We start from the raw sequence: 20,536 nt of genomic DNA on the forward strand, positions 1-20,536 counted from the left end.
GACATCAAGGGAAGAGTGGAGAGGACCTGCATTAGCTGTAAGGTTGCAAACACTGTGAACCTATTATGGCAACTTTATCCTGAGAGATTTATTCCCATGTGCATGAGGTTTGAAATCCTTGGGCTGAGATGTCTGATCCATGGAGAGAGGGTTAACTGTTGCTTATGGTCCTGACTGAAAGGTGATTGAATCAGTGGAGTCCCTCATGATTATCAAGCTTTGGATCTTCTGTGGAACCACCTGCTGGTGAATTGGGTCCCCTCCCGTATCATGGGAAGCATCCTCTTCTAGCCAACCAGCTGTGCTGAGAACCTGTGCTTTTGGAATATTAGGTAGTAAGAAGCCTCTGACTGGGGAGATCCTTGGAAAGAGTGGGGTCTCCGGGTCTGACTGAGATCACTGTGGGATGAGAGGAGAGAGGTTTACAATAAGAGGAGTAGTCAGGGAAATAATTCATTGTTCAGCTTTGTTGTCATAAAGCAGGGGTTCCCAACCTGGGGTCTATGGATCCTTTGCTTAGTAGTATTGGTCCATAATATAAAAAAGGTTGGGAACCCCTGCTGTAGAGTGATATTGACACATTTTAGAAGGGTGGGGGTGGAAAGCAGGCTGCTTTAATTGTTAATTTTTTGACATTTTTTTAATTGCATCTTTTTTACCAAGTAATTGGCATGGAAGATCTTTCTGATATTTCTCAGTTGGTCCTCACTGAGCTGGAGAGGGTGGGCTTAAGTTCAAATGCTGAAAGTAATTTTATTAATATACAGTAAATATGTCACCATATACATTGAGATTTATTTTCTTGTGGGCAATCACAATAAATTGAAGAAACACTGTAGAATAAATGAAAGACTGCTCTGAACAATAAATGCTGAGAACCTGAGATGAAGAATCCTTGAAAGTGAGTCCAAAGGTTATGGGAACACTTCAGTGATGGAACAAGTGAAGTTGAATGAGGTTATCATCCCCACTGGTTGAAGAGCCTGATGGCTGAGGGGTAATGACCGTTTCTGAACTTGATTACTTGGGTCCTAACACTCCTGTACCTTCTTCCTGATGGCAACAGTGAGAAGAGAGCATGGCTGGATGGTTGGGGTCCTTGATGATGGATGCTGCTTTCCTGAGCCAGTGCTCAGTGGTGGGGAGCACATGACTAGGCCATATCCACTACTTTCCTCCCCAAAATAGGACAGGGCTTTTGTTTCCCTGCTATTACATGAGAGAACCAAGAATTGTTAGGAGCCCAGCGTGCTGAACCCAGGCAGAAATTCAGCTGCTGCTTCGGTAATCAGAGAGCACTGAACATTCTGGCCACACCCCTTGTGAGAGTCACGGCAGATATCATATTGGACCATACAGCTCTACTTTTAGCTTTAAGTTGTTCACCGGCCTTGCTTGATATGTTTTTGTCATGTTTCCTTGTCTCACTTTAGTTTCCTCCCTATCAAAAATGCTTCCTCTGATTTCAAATTTTTGCAGCACTCTGCTTACCTTCCATCTTCCCCCAAGCCATGGATTAAGTAAACTTTCTCTGACACTACTGATCAACAGAAATACTTCTGTTATTCCTCACTGCCTCTAATATTTCAAGATCAAAATATACCTTGTTGAATCACTATTCATATTCCCTAGGTTTGTTGTCTCCTTTTAGTTACTTTTTACATACCTCACAACTGTTTTATATAAAAGCTGCTATATAAACATAAATTGGTTGTTTACTATTATGCCATGAATTGGAAAGAAATTGGAGGAAAAAAAACAAATACTCTGATAAATAATCTTAAATTAGTCATGCTTGCAAAAATGTTACATAAAATAGATGTTGTAATTGCAGTTTATTGAGTATTCTGTTACTTTACTGGAATTTTCTATATTGCAGTATGCTACATTGTTGGTCTTGGTGACAGACATGTACAAAACATCCTCATTGATGAAGAGTCAGCTGAACTTGTGCATATAGACCTAGGTAAGCCTTTCATAATCATAACATTCTCATATGCACTGTTCAACATCTAGCAAGTTACTTATAACTATGAAAATATGCAAGAGAGTAAAGGATCACATACCTGCAGTTTCCAGCAGTTGAAGATCTCCACTAGGGCCTGAATGAGCAAAGTGCTAAGTCAGGTGTTAACTCAAAAATGAGTATATCGTCAATGAGGAATAAAGGAAATCTTCAAATCTCATAATAGTCCACCAAAGAGCCATGATGCCAATTTCCAGTGCTGGAAGACAGATGGAGAAGGAAGGGTTAAAAAAAAATAGAAGTATTCTTTCACCTTTGAAATGTAGTTAATGGGAACGGTAATTCCACTGACTGAAATTAAACTGAGAAAAATGATTTCTGAGACCAGTTACAAGTTAGACAGCATCCAAAATAAGAGGACAGGAGGACAAATTAATGTGCCAACTGATGCCTGAATTTCATTTATGATTAATGGCCAAAATTGGCTTGTGAGTTAAGTGTTAATTTAAAACCCTTGGGATCCATTGGGCTATTGGATAGTATGAAGTGAGATTATAGTTTTCTATAAGTGCCATCATCTGTAATTTTTTTAATATTATCCAATGTTAAGAGCCAGGAACTGTGATAGTAGAAAGCCCACATTACAAATGGGTCATCACTCTACTTTTACAGGGACTAAACCATTAAATGCAGTACATCACTATTTAATGCTGAATACTCTTTGAATGAGAGAAAATATTGACCTAAAATGTAAATGTTTTTGCTTGAGCGGTTTCAATTTGTTTCTCTCACCCACAGTGCTAGAGGTAACATTACTTCCTTCAGAGATGTCATGCAGTAACTTTGTCTGAATGAAGCCAAAGTTAGCAAAATGTTAGCTGTGTGCGACCACCTTTTAAAATAAAAGTTTTTGTTTTGAACTATTTAGGCCCATGGAGGGCCATATGAGCACTCTAACTAGAAGCATCAGCTATGGAAAATTAAAGGGATGCATAGAACTATGAGAATTTTATTAATGGTTAAGTTAAAATGCAGCTTTTTCATCTGATCTTTTATACATTTGTTTTCTCTCAATAGGGGTTGCCTTTGAGCAAGGTAAAATTCTTCCTACACCAGAAACTGTTCCATTCCGTCTAACTAGAGACATTGTTGATGGAATGGGCATCACTGGAGTGGAGGGTGTTTTCAGGAGGTAAGGAATACTTCTGTAAATAATACCTTCTTCACATTGTTATTTATGTTAAAAAGTAATTTAAAAACTATAAAACTCCAGTAATATTTTGTGATACTCCATTTTACAGATGTTGTGAAAAGACAATGGAGGTTATGCGAAATTCCCAGGAGGCCTTACTAACAATCGTTGAGGTAACTCTATCAAACCTCTTGCTTTATTGCTGCAATAAATGGTACACTTCCACTTCCATTCTCATCTCAAATGCTATATAAAAAGGAGTTCACGGATTTGATTGTCTACAAGTTGAGTTGATCGCCTTCAGTTTGTTAATGCAACCATGTTTATGCAGTTTCTCCCTCACTTTCTTCCCCACACTGCCTTATTCTAGCTAATGAAATTAATACCATATTGTTTTCCATTCTTCCATCTTACTCTGCGAGTACTCAGTCTCTAATTTGCCTTTCCTATTAAGATCATGTAGGAGTTGACTTCCAGCTCCTTTTCTTTCTCTTCTGAAACTTCCTGTTTGAAATCCTTCAGTCTGACCTTTGTCCATCTCCCATGCTGAAGCAGCTCTGATCAAAGTGTGCAACTCTGAGGAAGTATATAAAATCCACTTTTTGTTGTTCATTATAGCTGAATGTGTCATCCTTCATAAGTACTTCTCTCAGTCAGCTCCATCGGATTTCCCTTGCATGAATTCATTACCATCTATCAAAAATTATTTTTCTTTTTTCTCCCTTTCCCTAGCCCCATTCATTCATTTTGGAGCCCATCAAAAGTTTTGCATTGACAATTTCCTTTACATCATCCATAAACTTACCTTAGCCAATTGACTTGCTGCTTTGTTGTTAAATTGCTTGTCTGATAGGAAATCAGAGCAAGTCACGACTTCCCTCTGAACTTCAAGAAGTTTTTAGCCTCATTAGTATTTTATTCTAATATGCCTTTGATGAAATCCATCAACAGATCATTTGCATTTTGGTATTCTGTTTTACCTTAGGCTGAATTTTATATGTTGCATTCCATTGTTTTCACTTATACATCCACGTCATTAGCCACCTGCCGCAATTTCAATCACATTGTTTTGTCACCTTCAAACATACCTACTCCTACAATCTTACTTAGTTTCCCAATCTCCTTCACATATAAAATTAAACTTGTCCAAAACTGCTGCCCTACTCTGAATCTTAATTATCCAGAGACTCGGCCTCATTCTCAGGCACCCTTGTATGAGAATCTCTTCCCTAAAGAAGGGTTTTCAATGCCTAGTCCCACTACATCCCAGCAATAACACCTGCTCCACATTGTTCTATGGATTCTCTGTACAGTCCCATTCCTGGTAACAACCTTCTCCTTTCTGGATCTCTTAACTCTTTTCCAAAGTCCTTGCTGTCTTTCTAAAATTCTCAAATTTATTATCAAAGTACATATGTGTCACCATAACAACCCTGAGATTAATTTTCTTGCGGGCATTTATGGTAAATACGAGAAATACAACAGAATCGAAAGACCGCACCCAAAAGGACGGGCCAACAACCATCGAGCAAAAGACAACAAACTGCAAATACAGAAAGAATGAAAAATAAATAATAACAATGAAATGCAAGTATCTGGGTATCAACAAGCAGAGAAAATTGATAATAGTGCAATAAAGGGAAAACATTTGACAGAATCTACTCCAAGGCTTAAGAAAAACTGCCAAACAGAGTGAATAGTAAAAAAATTAACAAAAATTAAACACTTTTGCTATAAAGTATTCTTTTTGCATAATATCTTGGTTTAAAGTTGATCTGGAAAATTTACAAAGAAAATAATGATAGACTTTAGGAAAAACAATGTATACTAGAAGGGGATCAATTATTAACTTCAAACTTCCTGCCTAATCACTCAGAGAGTTGAACTGCACGTGCGTGTAATGAAAGCTGTATAACTCATCCCCTTCTACCTTAGACCATGAACTTATCAATCACCCCTGTTGTGGACACTTCCTGGAGGTCCAAGATCTGTATGCTCCACGTCTGCTGGACTGTGTGTGTAAATGTAGGAGGGGACTGTATTGAAAAATAAATGTGCTAGGTTTTCTAAAATTGACTCCTTCTACTGTAGGCCACAAACTTATCAATCACCCCCCCCCCCCCCACCCCCAGTATTTTCATCAACAAAAACAGATTCAGCGCTCCATGCAAGCATAAGCAATTCTGATAGGAAGTACACACTATTAAACATAAGTGAAAACATAATCCAGAAAATGAAGAAATTATCACTACAGAAGAAAAAAGTTAGCCAGTAGAAGAGTATGACCCTCCATGGAAGACATCCCCATGATCTGAGTGGACTAGATGTCAACAAGGAAGTGTTGAACGCCTGGCTCAGAGTTGGAGACTCATCCCAGAAACAGGGATTCCTTGTGGCAATACAGCACTAGGTGGTTAACACAAAAAAATTCAAAAGTACATAATAAAAAAACTAACAAATTCAAGATAATATATGCAGAAAGTGCCAAGAGAAAGCAGAAACAATCCAACATATTACAGAATCCTGTAGGAATTTAACTCAATCTGATTACATATGCAGACACAATGAAGTGACAAATATTCATCAAAATCTTGCTTTAAGATACAAACTCATAATAGACTCCATAACTAACTATAAATACAAGCCTGATCAAGTTTTAGGAGTCAAATATAAAAAAACATATATAACAAATTATATTATGACTGATCTATTATTACAAATAGAACAATCTTTAATAACTATTCAGATACAATATTACAGGATAAACAAGCAAGAACAACTTACTTAATAGATAAAGCCACTCCAAGCACATGTAACATACAGAAATCAACAAGGGAAAAGCACCAGAAATATGCTGAATTAAAAGAGGAAATTGAAAGATTATGGAATATGAACAGGATATACTTTGTTCCAATAGTAGTATCCACAACTGGTATCATCCCAAACTCTCTAGCATACCATTAACAAATTAGGCCTACAGAGCAATATTTACATAAGTCTTCAGAAAGCCACAATACTAAACACCACTAGAATAGTCCAAAATTTCTAAGCAGTTGAGAAATGAGTTTGTTTGGCTATGCCCGTACAGGTTTTACCAGCTTGAACTAGAAAAAGAAATACAATAATAATAACAACAACAACAAATAAGCAATAAATATCAAGGACATGAGATGAAGAGTCCTTGAAAGGGAGTCCATAAGTTATAAGAACAGTACAATGATGGGATGAGTTAAGTAGAGGGAAGTTATCCTGTTTGGTTCAACAGCCTGATTATTGAAGGGTAATAACTGTTACTGAACCTGGTGATGTGGGTCCTGAGTCTCGTACCTTCTCCCATATGGCAGCAGCGAGAAGAGAGCATGGTCTGGATGGTGGGAGTCTTTGATGATAGATGGTGCTTTCCTGCAACTGCACTCAGTATAGATGTGCTCAGTATAGCTTTACCCATGATGGACTAGGCTGTATCCACTTTTTGTAGGCATTTCCTTTCAAGGACATTGGCGTTTCCATATCAGGCCGTGATGCAATGAGTCAATATAGTCTGCACCGCACACCTACAGAAGTTTGTCAAAATTTTAGATAACAAGCCAAATCTTCGCACACTTCTGAGAAAGTAGAGACGCTGCCATGTTTTCTTCATAATGGCACTTACATACTGGACTCAGGACAGATCCTCTGAAATGATAACACTGAGAAAATTTAAGTTGCTGACCTACTCCATCTCTGATTCCCTCCCATTGAGGCCTGGCTCGTGTACCTCTGGAACCCTCCTCCGAAGTAAAAAATCAGCTCTTGATCTTGCTGACATTGAGTGAGTGAAGTTATTGTGGCACCACTCAGCCAGATTTTCAATCTCTCTCCTATATGTAGATTTGTCACCACCTTTGACTCAGCCAATGGCAGTGTCCGCAGCAAGCTTAAATATGACATTGTGGCTGTGCTTAGCCTCACAGTCATAAGTTTAAAGCAGGTAGAGTATGGGCCTAAGCACATAGATCTGTGATACACCTGTGCTGATGGAGATTGCGGAAGAGATGTTGCCAATCCAAATTGACTGGGTCTACAGATTTGGAAATTGAAGATCCATTTGCACAAGGAGGTATTGAGTATTGAGGCCTATGTTTTGAAGCTTATTGATTAGTTTTGAGAGGATGTCAAACTAGTCAATGAAGAGCATTTTGATTCTACAAGTTTCAAAGAAAAGTGTATGACCCCTTTGCAACTACCTGGTTTTCTGCATAAATCAGTGCAGAAAATCATGTAATTACAGAGGGTTCACAAACTTTCTTGCAACTGTCCAGATATTCCAGGGATGAGTGAAGAGCCAATGAGATGACATCTGCTATTGACCTGCTGGTCTTTTAAGTAATTACAGCATTGAATGATTTTGTCACAGTCAGTGTACCTTGTTTGAGGCTGTAAGTGCCAGTAAAGTCAGTAAATCATTAACGTCAATTCAAAATGAAAGGGGATTTTTTTTTTATCAAGACATACCACTGCTCTTAGTTATGAGTATCTATCATACCTATTCTTGCTCTCTAGGTGCTGCTGTATGATCCTCTTTTTGACTGGACCATGAATCCTTTAAAAGCACTTTACCTACAACAGAGACCTGAAGAAGATGCAGACCTTCACTCTACACTGAACTCCACTGTGGCTGGAGAAGATACAGAATGTGATGGAAAGACTACGTAAGGATCAACATGATTTTGAAATATACAACAATCAATGTCAAAGTTACATAGCTCAAAATGTCAACTGTACTCTTTTCCATAGATGCTGCCTGGCCTGTTGAGTTTCTCCAGCTTTTTGTGTATATTACCTCATTGTTACGAATTGTATTAAGGAGCAGAATATTCCGTAGGTTGAGCAAAATGGGCTAATTTGACAAGCAGGTGCTAGGAATAAAGTAAAATTCATTAAATTATTTTTAAAATTGGGAGAAAGACAGAGTTAACTGGGATTGTGGAGATGAGGGACAGAAAGTGTCAGATCACAATTTTTGTGCATTATGTTACCAAGCTTCTCAGTACACCCAGGGCATTAACTTTATTTCCAGGATTCACAGCCACTTAGTTTAAACTTACGAAAGGACAATATACAGTTCTCACTTTAGCATTGGTTTTGAAAGGAACTTTGCAAGTGTGAAAGTTTGTAGACTTGGGAGTTGGTAGCAAAGACAAGGAGAGTAGCAATATTCTATCAAAACTAATATTTTACCAGTCAGCCCCTATCTTTGGTAAATACAAAGAGATTGTTGGTGTTTTACATTTTACAACTAAGTGTTTATTTTCATGCATCTAAAGAATTGAATCTTACTTGCTGTTATAGTGTCTGCTTTTGGGAAGGGGAAACATTGCTATTTGCTGAATTGGTTTGGATTGGTGGCAGGAAAAGGGACTTTGACATTTATATCTCTAATTAGTGGATGACCAAAACATCTGCCTCCCAGGTAGTGCTCTTTACTGCATCTTTTGTATTACCTGCACCTTCTTCCCGCGCTTTCAAATCTCACTACTGCATATTCTCATTTGAAATGCAACCGATCACCATCAGTCTTGGAGTCCAAAGCCGGTGTGTTTAGGATACATCCATATCTGTCAAGCACCTGAAGCACATCTTCATTAAACAAGTACTGTGCATAATGAGATTTCTCATCAACAAGTGGTTTTGGTTCCAAGTTCCAAGACCTTTTTGGGGGGCTCCTCACTGGTGTAAAGAGCCACATTTTAAGAGAGTGTCCTTGTGAAAAAGAATCTAGTGCTTTCCCAGTGTATATGACAAATAAACTCTTCTCGGGGCTTCAAGCCAGGTGCAGGTATCAATAATGACCGGCGTTTCGATGACAAACTCTGTCATCATCTTCAGGGATGATCCTAAAGAGTTTATTCATCATATACACTTGAAAAGCACTAGAACATTTTTTCCCCACTTACCTCTAAGGGGAGGAAGTTTATTGCAATATCCGTCGCTTTGTATCATTGCATAAAGAGAAGACGAGGCTTCTTTGTTCTTTAGCTTCCCTCTGAGATGCTGGAACAAAGACATCATCCCGATGTTCATGAGGTTGCATTCCACAGTGGTTTTGCATATCCATTACACTAGATCCGCTGCGGACATCAACGTGAACAGACTATGTAGTCTCTTCACGTGGAATTGTCACGCACATTCCTGTAGAAGATGGCAGAGCTTGTTATCGAAACGTTGGTTATAATCAATCTCTGAACCCGACTGGAAGCCCAAGAAGAACTTAAGTGTCCTGGACTCTGAATGGTAATGTAATTGGCTGCTTGAAGGTGAAAGAACAGGGCGAGAGGATGCACTAACTGAGGACTAAGATAAAATGCTAGCTATCTATAAATTTGATGCACACTTGTAGAAAGACAGTTTTTGTTTTGTTCAACATGGACAATGTTCAATGGACAATCCTGTTCTAAGGTTCTTTGCTAGCTGTACCTATATAGATGATGCCAGTCTACACCCACAGAAAGCCAGCCAGAGCCAAAATAACTGATCACCTATTTTTCCTGACTGCCCTCATCAGCGCTGGCCATCCTGGAAAGGAAGGCAGCAGTCACCTGCCTTATGCATTCGTGCACCACCAGTTGTTTCTGCCTGAGCCTGAAATGGCCACAGGACAAAGTTTAAAGTCACTGGAGACAGACAATACCTTTCCAACTAGCAGCATTCAATAATATCCTACATTTCTATGTAAGGCTCATGTGAAGCTCAGATTCATTGGGCATTGGAGAAAAACATGAAATACTAATTCAGCAATACCTGAGAGGCAGGCCCACATCCACAATGGTTGCTGACTTTTATTATGCAGCCAGCACATCAGCAATCCTTAGGTTGTGCTGGAGTTCTGAAGGCCTTGAATTTTAGTCTTTCTAATGTCCCTTTCCTGAAAATAATCTGCAAATTGGATTTTTTCAGATGTACTGAAGTAGTGGTGGAATTACTTTTGAATGCCTCCTTCCTCGATTAGGGTCCGGTCTGCTTGTAGTGATCCTCATGCTGCAATTAAGGGAAATTCCAAAGATGCTAAACAATCTAGTGTCCACAACTCACTTGAATAGATGCACTAACAACAGTAAAAGTCAGCAGTGAACTAAAAAATAGCAAAACAAGTTGCACGCCTTTCTTTAAAAAATGAGGTAAACAAAAAGGACAAACAGTTCAGCTTCATTGGCACCTGCAAACTCATTGCATACACCTTTTAAAAATTCAAGGCCATAAAATTAGATTGCATGCATTAAGTAGGCATGACATTTCTGCAATTACAGGACCATTGGAAAATGTAGTGGTACGGGGGGGGGGGGTGGGGCACGACAATATAATGGTTAATGTAATGCTTTACTGTGCCGGCAATCGGAAGATTGAAGTTCATTTTCCACTACTGTCAGGAAATTCTATTGTTTTCCCTGTAAATGCATGGGTTTCCTCTGGATGCTCCAGTTTTTTCTCACATCCCAAAACAAAACACATGCGGATTAGGGTTAATAAATTGTGCGCATGCTTTGTTAGCATCTAAAGCATAGCAACACTTGTGGACTGCCCCCTGTACATCCTTGAACTGTGTTGGTTGTTGACAGATATGACACATTTCACTCTTATGTTTTGATGTACATATGACAAATAATGCTAATTTTAGAGCTTCATCTGATAAAAGTAATCAGTTGATAATATATCATTAAATAGGAATCCTTTTAACTTAACAAAGAAAGGCAAGTACTGCTTTGACCCCAGCTGTAGGATTGTGAGTGATTCTGGGCACTGCACTTTAGGAAGAAAGTGAAAGCCTAGGCCCAAGAAGTAACAACTGGAATGGTCCCAGGGATGAGCATATTCTGTGAATTTGCTCTCCTATGAGCAGAAAAGGCTGGGAAACATGTTTTATTAAATACTGAAAATAATGAAGAATTGACACAAAGTAAGAAAGAAACTTTATTTCTGTTGGTGAATGACTTGAAACCAAAGAACACAATTAATATGAATGCCAAGTGAATAAAATACAACACAAAAAGGTGCCTTAAAAGTAGATGAAAGCAGATTCAATTCTGCTATTCAGAAAGTAGATAAGTAGCCAAAATAAAAGCACTGTCTATTGAGAAAGAACTGGTGAATGGAGCTAACTGCATTGCTCTAATGGGCTCCTGTTTTATAACAACTCTGAATTTTTAAAATCTTTTTGTCCAGTTCTGTGTTTACCGGGAAAACTCTTGTAAACCAGCACTTTTTAAATGTCTGATTTTAAAGGTTAAATTACTAAATGGAGATTCTGTACCAAAACCATACCATACATGTGCAGGTGACATTAAATTCAACTTGACTTACGTATTCACAATCTTTACATTACCTAGCAGAAGAAAATTGCCCAGCTTGAACCCCAAAACATGTTATCAGCTCAAATCAAAGAAATGAAATAATGTTGAATTATTAGGATTGAGCAATTAAAGAGCTGTATGAAACTACTTGAATTATACTTTGGTTCTCATTATTTTCCAATGTTTACTGTTGTTGCTACAGTGAACCACATTTTATGGAAGGCTTATGCCTTCCAAAATTCTAATGTATATATTCTGTGCTGCACCATGGGCTTTTGCTGCCCTACATTGGGATTTATTCACTGAAGTTGTTGAATGAATTCTGAATTTCAAATCTCACTTGGGGACCTCTGACTTCACTCTAACCTCCAGCTCAGTAACCCTTCAAGTCATCTAATTTGTGCCCTAAATCTGTCTGGCTCCCTACCTCATTCCCCTCCATTAGACCCATTCTCCTTATAAAACTCACTATTTTAACCAAACTTTTACTGATCCATGCCAAGCATGTTATAGAACCATGTAGCAGAAAAGGAAGATATTTCTGTTGCCACTTTAAAAAAGTGTTCCATCTGAACCTACAGACCTTCAAGATATTGAACATTTCCGTCAATGTTCTCATGAAACCTCTTTGGAGGTTAGGAAAGCTATCAGTCTAGACTTTGCCGAAAATTTAAGTCTCAGGTACCATTTGAGTAATTGCCTTCTGCACCCTCTCCTAAAGCCTTCCCTAAGGAAATGCCCTGGGTACTGTTGTAGGACAGAGGGGGCTTGGAATACAGGTGTGAGTTCTGTTACGTACCCCATAACTGGGTGTCTTACCAGCAAAGATAGAAGTGGCCGTTGGAGTCTGGTGGTGCTATTTTCAGTGTTTATTAGTAAAAATATACAAAACAATATCAATGCAAATATACAGATAATATACATTAGCAATACTAAACCTAAAAGTGTGGGTATAATAGTAATCAATAATAAACAAGCTCTATCGTTGTCTAGGGGATAATGAATTGTCACATGGAAATATGAAGTTCAGTTCAGTTCATGCAGGCTGAGATAGTTGTTGGTCGATGTGTAGTAATTGTTGAAGAGAGAGAGAGAGAGAGAGAGAGCGAACAGTAACAGCTATTGTCTTGCCAACCTTCCTTTACGATCTTGATCCGTCGATGTGTTGTTGCTGTGGCCATTCAAGTATGACCCCTCCGTCCTTTAACTAGACCGTTCTTCCGTGGTGGACTCGTCACCCAGGCAAGGGTGGACACACACACAAGTCCCCACCAACCTTGCTATAAACACTGAGAGTTAAAATTTACCGATCCTTCGTTCGGTCTCCGATGCCCCACACTTTCTCGTGGGTGTCTGATGCTCACTAGTGTGTCTCCTGGTGCGTCTTAAGGGGTGTCACCCCAGACTTCACTTTTATCCCCACTCACGGGGTTTCAAGTGTCAGTCAGTTTTGAATGGCTTAGCTCATCAAACCAGCCCACTCCAGCTGACCACTGAAGAATTTCAATGAATAGAATAGTACCAAGTAAACAATCCTTCTCCAAAAGACAATAACAGTAAATCAATGGCTCCTCTCCTCTCTTATCAATAGCAGAAGTTCCAACTTGTTAACCTCTTATCTGTGTCTCTCTTATGAGCTGTTATCAGTAACAGCTGTCCTGGCATGTTTTCTTTTGTCTCTCTTACTTCCTTGTTAGCAGCATCGAAATAGTAACGGTTTGCGATTCTCCAAAAGGGGCATGGGCAACTCTGCACCCTTCTGCCCATCAGAGTTGTTCATCCTTTGTAACAGTTCCATCGAAGTGGACGCACAAATATACAGGGCTGTGAAGGATAGACAAAGGAGAATTGGTTGATGTTATGCACTTGGATTTTCAGAAGCCCTTTGACAAAGTGCCACACATGAGGCTGCTTAAACAAGCTATGAACCCATGGTATGGCAGGAAAGATTCTAGCATGGATAGCAGTGTCTGATTGGCGGGAGGAAAGGAGTGGGAATAAAGGGAGCCTTTTTTGGTTGGCTGCCGGTGACTAGTGGTGTTCCTCAGGGGTCTGTGTTGGGACCGTTTCTTTTTACATTATATGTCAATGATTGATGATGGAATTGATGGCTTTGATGCAAAGTTTGCAGACAGTATGAAGATAGGTGGAGGGGCAGGTAGTTTTAAGGAAATTAGGAAGCCACAGAAGGACTTCGACAGATTAGGAGAATGGGCAAAGAATGGCAGATGGGATACAGTGTTGGGAAGTGTATGGTCATACACTTTGGTAGAAGAAATTAACAGTTTGACACTTTCTAAGTGGAGAGGCACAAAGGGATTTGGGTGTCCTTGTGCAGGATTCCTTAAAGTTTAATTTGCAGATTGAATCTGTGGTAAGGAAGGCAAATGTGATATTAGCATTCATTTCAAGAGGACTAAAATATAAAAGCAAGGATGAAATGTTGAGACGTCATAAGGCACTGGTGAGGCCTCACTTGGAGTATTGTGAGCAGATTTGGGCCGCTTTCCTTAGAAAGGATGTGCTGAAACTGGAGAGGGCTCAAAGGAGGTTCACAGAAATGATTCCAGGATTGAATGGCTGTGATATGAAGAGCATCTGATGGCTCTGGGCCTGTTCCACTGGAATTTAGAAGAATGAGGGGTGACTTAATTGAAATCTAATTGTAAAAGGCCCTGATAGAATGGATGTGAAGAGGATATTTCCTATTGAGGGAGTGTCTAAGACCAGAGGACAAAGCCTCAGAATAGAGGGGTGTCAGTTTAGAATGGAGATAAGGAAGAATTTCTTTAGCCAGAGAGTGGTGAATCTGGAATTCATTGCCACAGGCAGCCACGGAGGCCAAATCTTTATGTATATTTAAGTGGAGGCTGATAGATTCTTGTATGGTCAGGGAATGAAGAGAAGGCAGGAGACTGGGGCTGAGAGATAAAATAGATCAGCCATGATAAAATGACAGAGCACACTCGATGGTCCAAATGGCCTAATTTTTCTCCTACACATAATCTTAAGTTGCTTTGGTCTTCTGTGCCCCTCAGTGACCAATCAATAAGATCAAGGATGATCATTCACTTCATCACTTTCCAGCTGTAACCTTATATCCAATGTTTCTCTTAATATCTGAATATCTCCTTGATTATCTTGACTCAATGACTGGCTCAAAGCTGCCTTCAGTAGGGAGTTCCAAAAATTCATTTCCTTTTTGAGTTATGGATTTTTTCTTATTTTTGTTGTGAATGGTTGACCTTTATTTTGAGTGTATGACTCAAGGTCCATAGAAAGTTTGTTTACTTTGCTGGGATAATCTTTAGCACTGACCTCACAACGTGGGGAAATTAGCAGGAAATTTGGGAGAGAAAGTGCAAGAGAAAAGCTGGGAAGCTGCACACTTCCCTTGGGATTAGTATTGATTTTTATCTGTTAAGGTTCTATGAATTGCTTTGTCTTTTCTATGATTAAGGATTGCAAACAGTTGCATCTTGCATCTGGCACAGGTCCAAAGTTATCTGCCATGTTTTTCTTTCAACAGCGATACAAAGAGCATCAATAAAGTGGCAGAACGTGTACTTCTGAGATTGCAGGAGAAGTTGAAGGGAGTTGAAGAAGGTGCTGTCCTCAGTGTGGGTGGGCAGGTGAATCTACTCATACAACAAGCTAGAGATCCGAAGAACCTCAGTCGTCTCTTCCCAGGCTGGCAACCTTGGGTATGATCAATACAATACTTGTGTGTATATATAAATGTGTACCACTAGATGAAATGCTTGTCATGTAACAATTTTTTCCCATTGTAATTACCTGGTAACATGAGGTGACACTAAAACAGCAAAGTGCCACTCTTCAATGCCGAAAGTAGCAAGGCTATGTCAAGGGCAAAAATTGGAAAAGCTTTCGTAGTTAAACTACTCATTTTAAACTCAGTCAGTTTCACACCTTGCTTGCTATTTCAGCTTTCAAACTAGTCTTATATAGTATACGTATGTGCATACAGAACGCAGGAATTCATCAGTCTATAGCTCTCAGACCTACAGCAGATTCTTCTTGAACCTCTGACCTGATCATGGTTTCTCATCGGTAGTTTGGATTCAGTGAATTTACTCTGTCATCTCCAATTTGCCTTTAGACTCAGGCTGCAATATGGAACCTATGCAAAAAGGAAGTGTCTACAAACACTCTAAATCTTTATTTTTGTCAGCTAGAGTTATGTGTAACTATACTATATTGTACAATTAACATAAGATAATTTTCATTTTGTACAGACATAAATTTTGACTAAAATGTTCAATGATTAATTTTGGACAAGAACTGGAACTTGAATCTACTGCACATTAGATTTAATTATTTGTGCCTACTGAAAGTTGTATATTGTCTTTATAATGTTAACAATGAATTTGTAATGAAATCCTGTGGTCTGAAATATCCATTTTGTATTATAAAGCACCTTATCTATACTTTTAAAAAAAAACATTCTGTTTATTAGTACCTCTGCAGTACATTTTATCCTTTACCGGATGAAGTAGTATGTTCTGTTAACCTTTTGGAAAGGTACAAAGCCAGTATAAAAATACTGCCGTGCTATTTCTAAATACAGGACTTTGCCCTTGTGCATTTTAGCTCTCTTCCATGTGTTCAACAAAATTGGTTAGTACGAGTCTCGGGTACTTAAAACCACCTCAATTATAACAGAGACTTTCAGAAGCCAAACAAGATTCTTTTGTTGCAGCTGTTTGTTTAAATCCTAATATTTTTCAGTGAATTTTCTTTTTGAACTTCTATAAGATCCACTCTCATCCTTCTGAATTCAAATAAATATATTCCCAGGCGATTCAATCTTTCTTCATAGGCTAACCCCCTCATCTCCTGAATCAAGCTGGCGAACCTTCTCTGCACCATCTCCAAAGCCAGTATATCTTTCCTCAAGTAAGGAGATGAGAACAGTATGCCATTTTCTAGTTGTGGATTCACCAGTAGCCTGTACCACTGCAGCACAGAACCTTCCACTCTCAAATTCAATCCCACTCGTAGTAAAAACCAATGTTCCATTTGCCTTCTTGATAACCATTGCACTTGCAAACCAACCTTTTGTGATTTACGCAACAGCACTCTCAAGTCCCTCTGCACAATAACATTCTGCATTCTTTCATCATTTTAATAATAATTTGATGTTCGATATTTCCCTCCAAGTGTACGGCCTCGCATTTACCAGTATTGTTCTCCACCTGCCAGACCCTTGCCGACTCAAGTATGCAACATCCACCTGTTTCCCTAAATCCACTGCATTCATTATATCCTCAAAGAACTCCAGTAAGTTTACCAAACAGGACTTGCCCTTCCTTAATCTTTGTTGTCTCTCTGCCTGATGGAACCACTTATATCCAGATATCTCACTATTTCTTCCCCAATGATAGCTTCAGGTATTTTCCTGACAACAGTTAAATTAACTAACCTATAGTTAGCTGCCTTTTGCTTACTTTTTTTTTTTAAAACAGTGACTTGACATTCACTGACTTCCAATCCATCAGGACATATCCAGAGTCTATGTTCCCTCTAAGCTGTGAGTGTGTGCACGCGCACACGTTTTTCAACCAGCGCACAAAGGAAATTAATGTGTGCACAAAAGGTTAGTTACTTAAAATAAGTAATTAATAATTATACTTATTGAAAATAACCTTTTAGCTAAATATTTCTGTTAACTAGTTAGTCGGTTTTTCAAATACCACAATGCACATCACTAATTTACATCACCTCCCCTTTCCTGTTCCGGTTTGTACAGCTGCATCATGGCGGCAGCCATCTTTGGAGGACAGTGTTCATAACGTAAAGTTTACAAAGACCTGTTTCAAATCCTGTAGATAGCTTACCAAGTTTTTATTGGAAAAAAATATTCATTTACTATGTCGAATTCAAAAGAAGCTAACGGTGTGAAGCGCAAAAGGACTGCAAATTGGTTAAAAGTTGAATGGCTTAACAAAATAGTAGAAACTGATACACCGAAAACGTCACAGTAGAAACAAGAAACAAGCCATTTCCCCATCACCCAATATTAATTCTCCCCTTTTGTCTTCCAAGAAATCCATATTTATTGTAGCCACCCTTTTCTCTTTATATGAGTATAAACACTTTTGCAATCTGGTTTTCTATTTTGTGCTAGTTTTCTTTATTAATCCTTCTCCCCTTCTAGTAGTACTTGCTTAGTGATTCATTATTGCTGTTTTAATCACTTTTCCCAATCTTCCAGTTCCCCACTACTCTTGGTGACTTTGTATCCATGAGCTTTTAGTTTGATGCCTTCCTTTATTTCCTTAGTTATAAAAGGTTGGCTCTCCCCAGCCTTACTGTCCTTGCTTTTAAATGGAATATACTTTTGTTGAGCACTGAAAAATCTCTTCTATTGAAATTGATAAATTAAGCATAATTTAAAGCATCAATTAATCCTATCAATTGTATTAAATGTATCCTGCTGAAGGAAATAGTTTTCCATAGTTTAAAATCCTCAACTGACTCTCCCTTTATTCTCATCTATTTCAAAGAAACTAACCATAGTTGTCTGGCCTTATTTTGTCCCCAGTATTTTCTAGTCCTAGCACCACTTAAATGTTCACCACGTCCTCTCTGTGTATTGACAACTTTCCTGTAATGTGGTATAACTAATACTGTCTACACCTCCAGCACACCATAAGCTGTAGGAGCCACTTGGCCCAAAATTCTGCTCCACCATTCCATCATGGCTGATTTATTATATATCTCCACCCCATTCTCCTCCCTTCTTGCCCTAATCTGTGATGTCCTAACTAACCAAGAACCTATTAACCTTTGCTTTAAATATACTTATTTGCCCATTCTCCCAATCTGTCCAAGACTCCCTGGAGACTCCCTGCTTCCTCAACAATACCTACCTCACCACCTATCTTTGTAATTTGTACCTACAAATTGGCCATAAAGCCATCAGCTCCATCATTGACATATAACGTGAAAATGAGCGGTGTCAATACCAACCCCTACAGAACACCATTTGTCATTGGCAGCCAACCAGAATAGGCCCCCATTATTCTGACTGCTTCCTGCCAGTCATCCAATCTTTTATCCACGCTGGTATCTTCCCTGTAATAACATGGGTTATCATCTTGTTGCAGCACCTTGTTAAAATCCAAATAAACAACATCCACTGACTCTTCTTTCTCTATCCTGCTTGCTATTTCCTCAAAGAATTCTAACAGATTTGACAGGCAAGATTTCCCCTTAAGGAACCTATGTTGATTTTGGCCTACTTTATCATGCACCAAATTCTCCGAAACCTCATCTTTAATAATGTATCCCAATATCTTCCCAACCACTGACATCCGGCTAGTTGGCCTATAATTTCCTTTCTTCTGCCTCCCTCCCTTCTTAAAGAGTGAGGTGACATTTGTAATTTTCCAGTCCTCTGGAACTCTTCCAGAATCTAGTCATTTTTGAAAGATCAATACTGATGCTTCCATAATCTCTTCAACTACCTCTTTCAGAACCTTGGGTTGTATTCCATCTGGTTTACGTGATATATCTATCTTCAGACTTTTCAGCTTCCCAAGCACCTTTCCTTTGTAATAACAACTGCACCCACTTCTGCCCCCAACATTTATGTCATACCGCTAGTGGCTTCAACAGTGAAGAATGCTGCAAAATGCTTATTAAGTTCATCCATAATTTCTTTGTCCCCCATTACTATCTCAACAGCATCATTTTCCAGCAGACCAATAAATTGACGCTGGAGAGGTAGTAATGGAGGACAAAGAAATGGTGGATGAACTTAAGTATTTTGCATCACTCTAGAGGATACTACCAAACATTTTTTCAGGGTGCATTCTATCATATTATCATCACTATCTCCTAAGGGTTCCTTTACCTTAAACTCCCTAATCAAATTTAGTTTATTAACACCCAATCTAGAGTAGCCTTTTCCCTAGTGGGCCCAACCACAAGTTGCTCTAAAAAGACATCTCATTAGCATTCTACAAATTCTCTCTCTTATGATCCAGCACCAATTTGATTTTCCCAATTTTCCTGCATATTAAAATCCTCCATGACTATTGTAACATTGCCATTTTGATATGCCTTTTCAATCTCCTGTTGTAATTTATAGCCCACATCCTGGCTACTGTTGGGAGACTTGCATACAACTCCCATCAGGGTCTTTTTACCCTTGCAGTTCCTTAACTACTCAGAAGGATTCTACATCTTCTGATCCTGTCACTTCTTGCTAAGGATTTGATTTCATTTTTAACCAACAGACACACCCAACCCCCTCTGCCTACCTGCCTGCCTTTTTGATCCAGTGTATATGCTTGGATGTTGAGCTCCCAACTATGATCTTCCAGCCTCGACTCTGTGATACCCGCAATGTCATACCTGCTAATCTCTAACTCTGTTATAAGATCACCTACCTTATTGCATGCATTGAAATATAACACCTTCGGTCCTGTATTCACCCTTTTAGATTTTGCTCCCATGTTACACTTCGACTCATCCCACTGTCTGCAATTTTGCTCTGTCTTCTGGCTGTTCCTCCTCACAGACTCATTACACACTGCATTGACTTTCATACCAACTGCCCCATCACTCCGGTTTCCATCCCAGCAGTGCATCCCTGTTACTAAATTTAATGCCTGTCTATTTAATAATGGTTCAAAGCAATTGGTACATTTGCAACTAGCTTTGGTTCATTTTTCTCTGTGCATAACTGTTCATCTTTTCTACAAGGTGATTTATCTTATGTGAGAACAATATATAATCAAGTTTCACTGACAGTAGTTCATTTTTCAGTGTAAAGTCATTTCAGTCTGCCAGTTATGGTTATGATATGTTTCCATACAATTTGTGTCTTCAAATTCTTTAAACTGCTCTATTGCAAATAGAAGAAACATGATGTGCTTCTGCTGGTTCATAAGCTGTCTCGCATTGAAATCAATTTTGTACAGCAGCATTGTTGCTGCAGGCTGCCTCTGGTCCTGCTGCTGTGAATTTCACCCGCAGTTATGCAAGTTGCTTATCACAGAAAGGCCAACAAGAGTTTGTTTA

General features: G+C 38.9%; 1 protein-coding gene across 1 annotated transcript in view; it reads left to right on the forward strand.

The window, feature by feature from the left end:
* atm (ATM serine/threonine kinase) overlaps positions 1-20,536 on the forward strand; it is a 183,165-nt gene that overhangs the window by 129,367 nt on the left and 33,262 nt on the right. The window contains exons 59-63 of the mRNA XM_073043637.1: positions 1,880-1,966; positions 3,044-3,158; positions 3,268-3,331; positions 7,701-7,849; positions 15,015-15,189. Of these exons, the coding sequence (XP_072899738.1) occupies positions 1,880-1,966; positions 3,044-3,158; positions 3,268-3,331; positions 7,701-7,849; positions 15,015-15,189 (590 nt within the window). The remainder of the gene's footprint in view (positions 1-1,879; positions 1,967-3,043; positions 3,159-3,267; positions 3,332-7,700; positions 7,850-15,014; positions 15,190-20,536) is intronic.

The sequence above is a fragment of the Hemitrygon akajei genome, chromosome 4 (genome assembly GCF_048418815.1).
Source record: "Hemitrygon akajei chromosome 4, sHemAka1.3, whole genome shotgun sequence".
NCBI lineage: Eukaryota > Metazoa > Chordata > Chondrichthyes > Myliobatiformes > Dasyatidae > Hemitrygon > Hemitrygon akajei.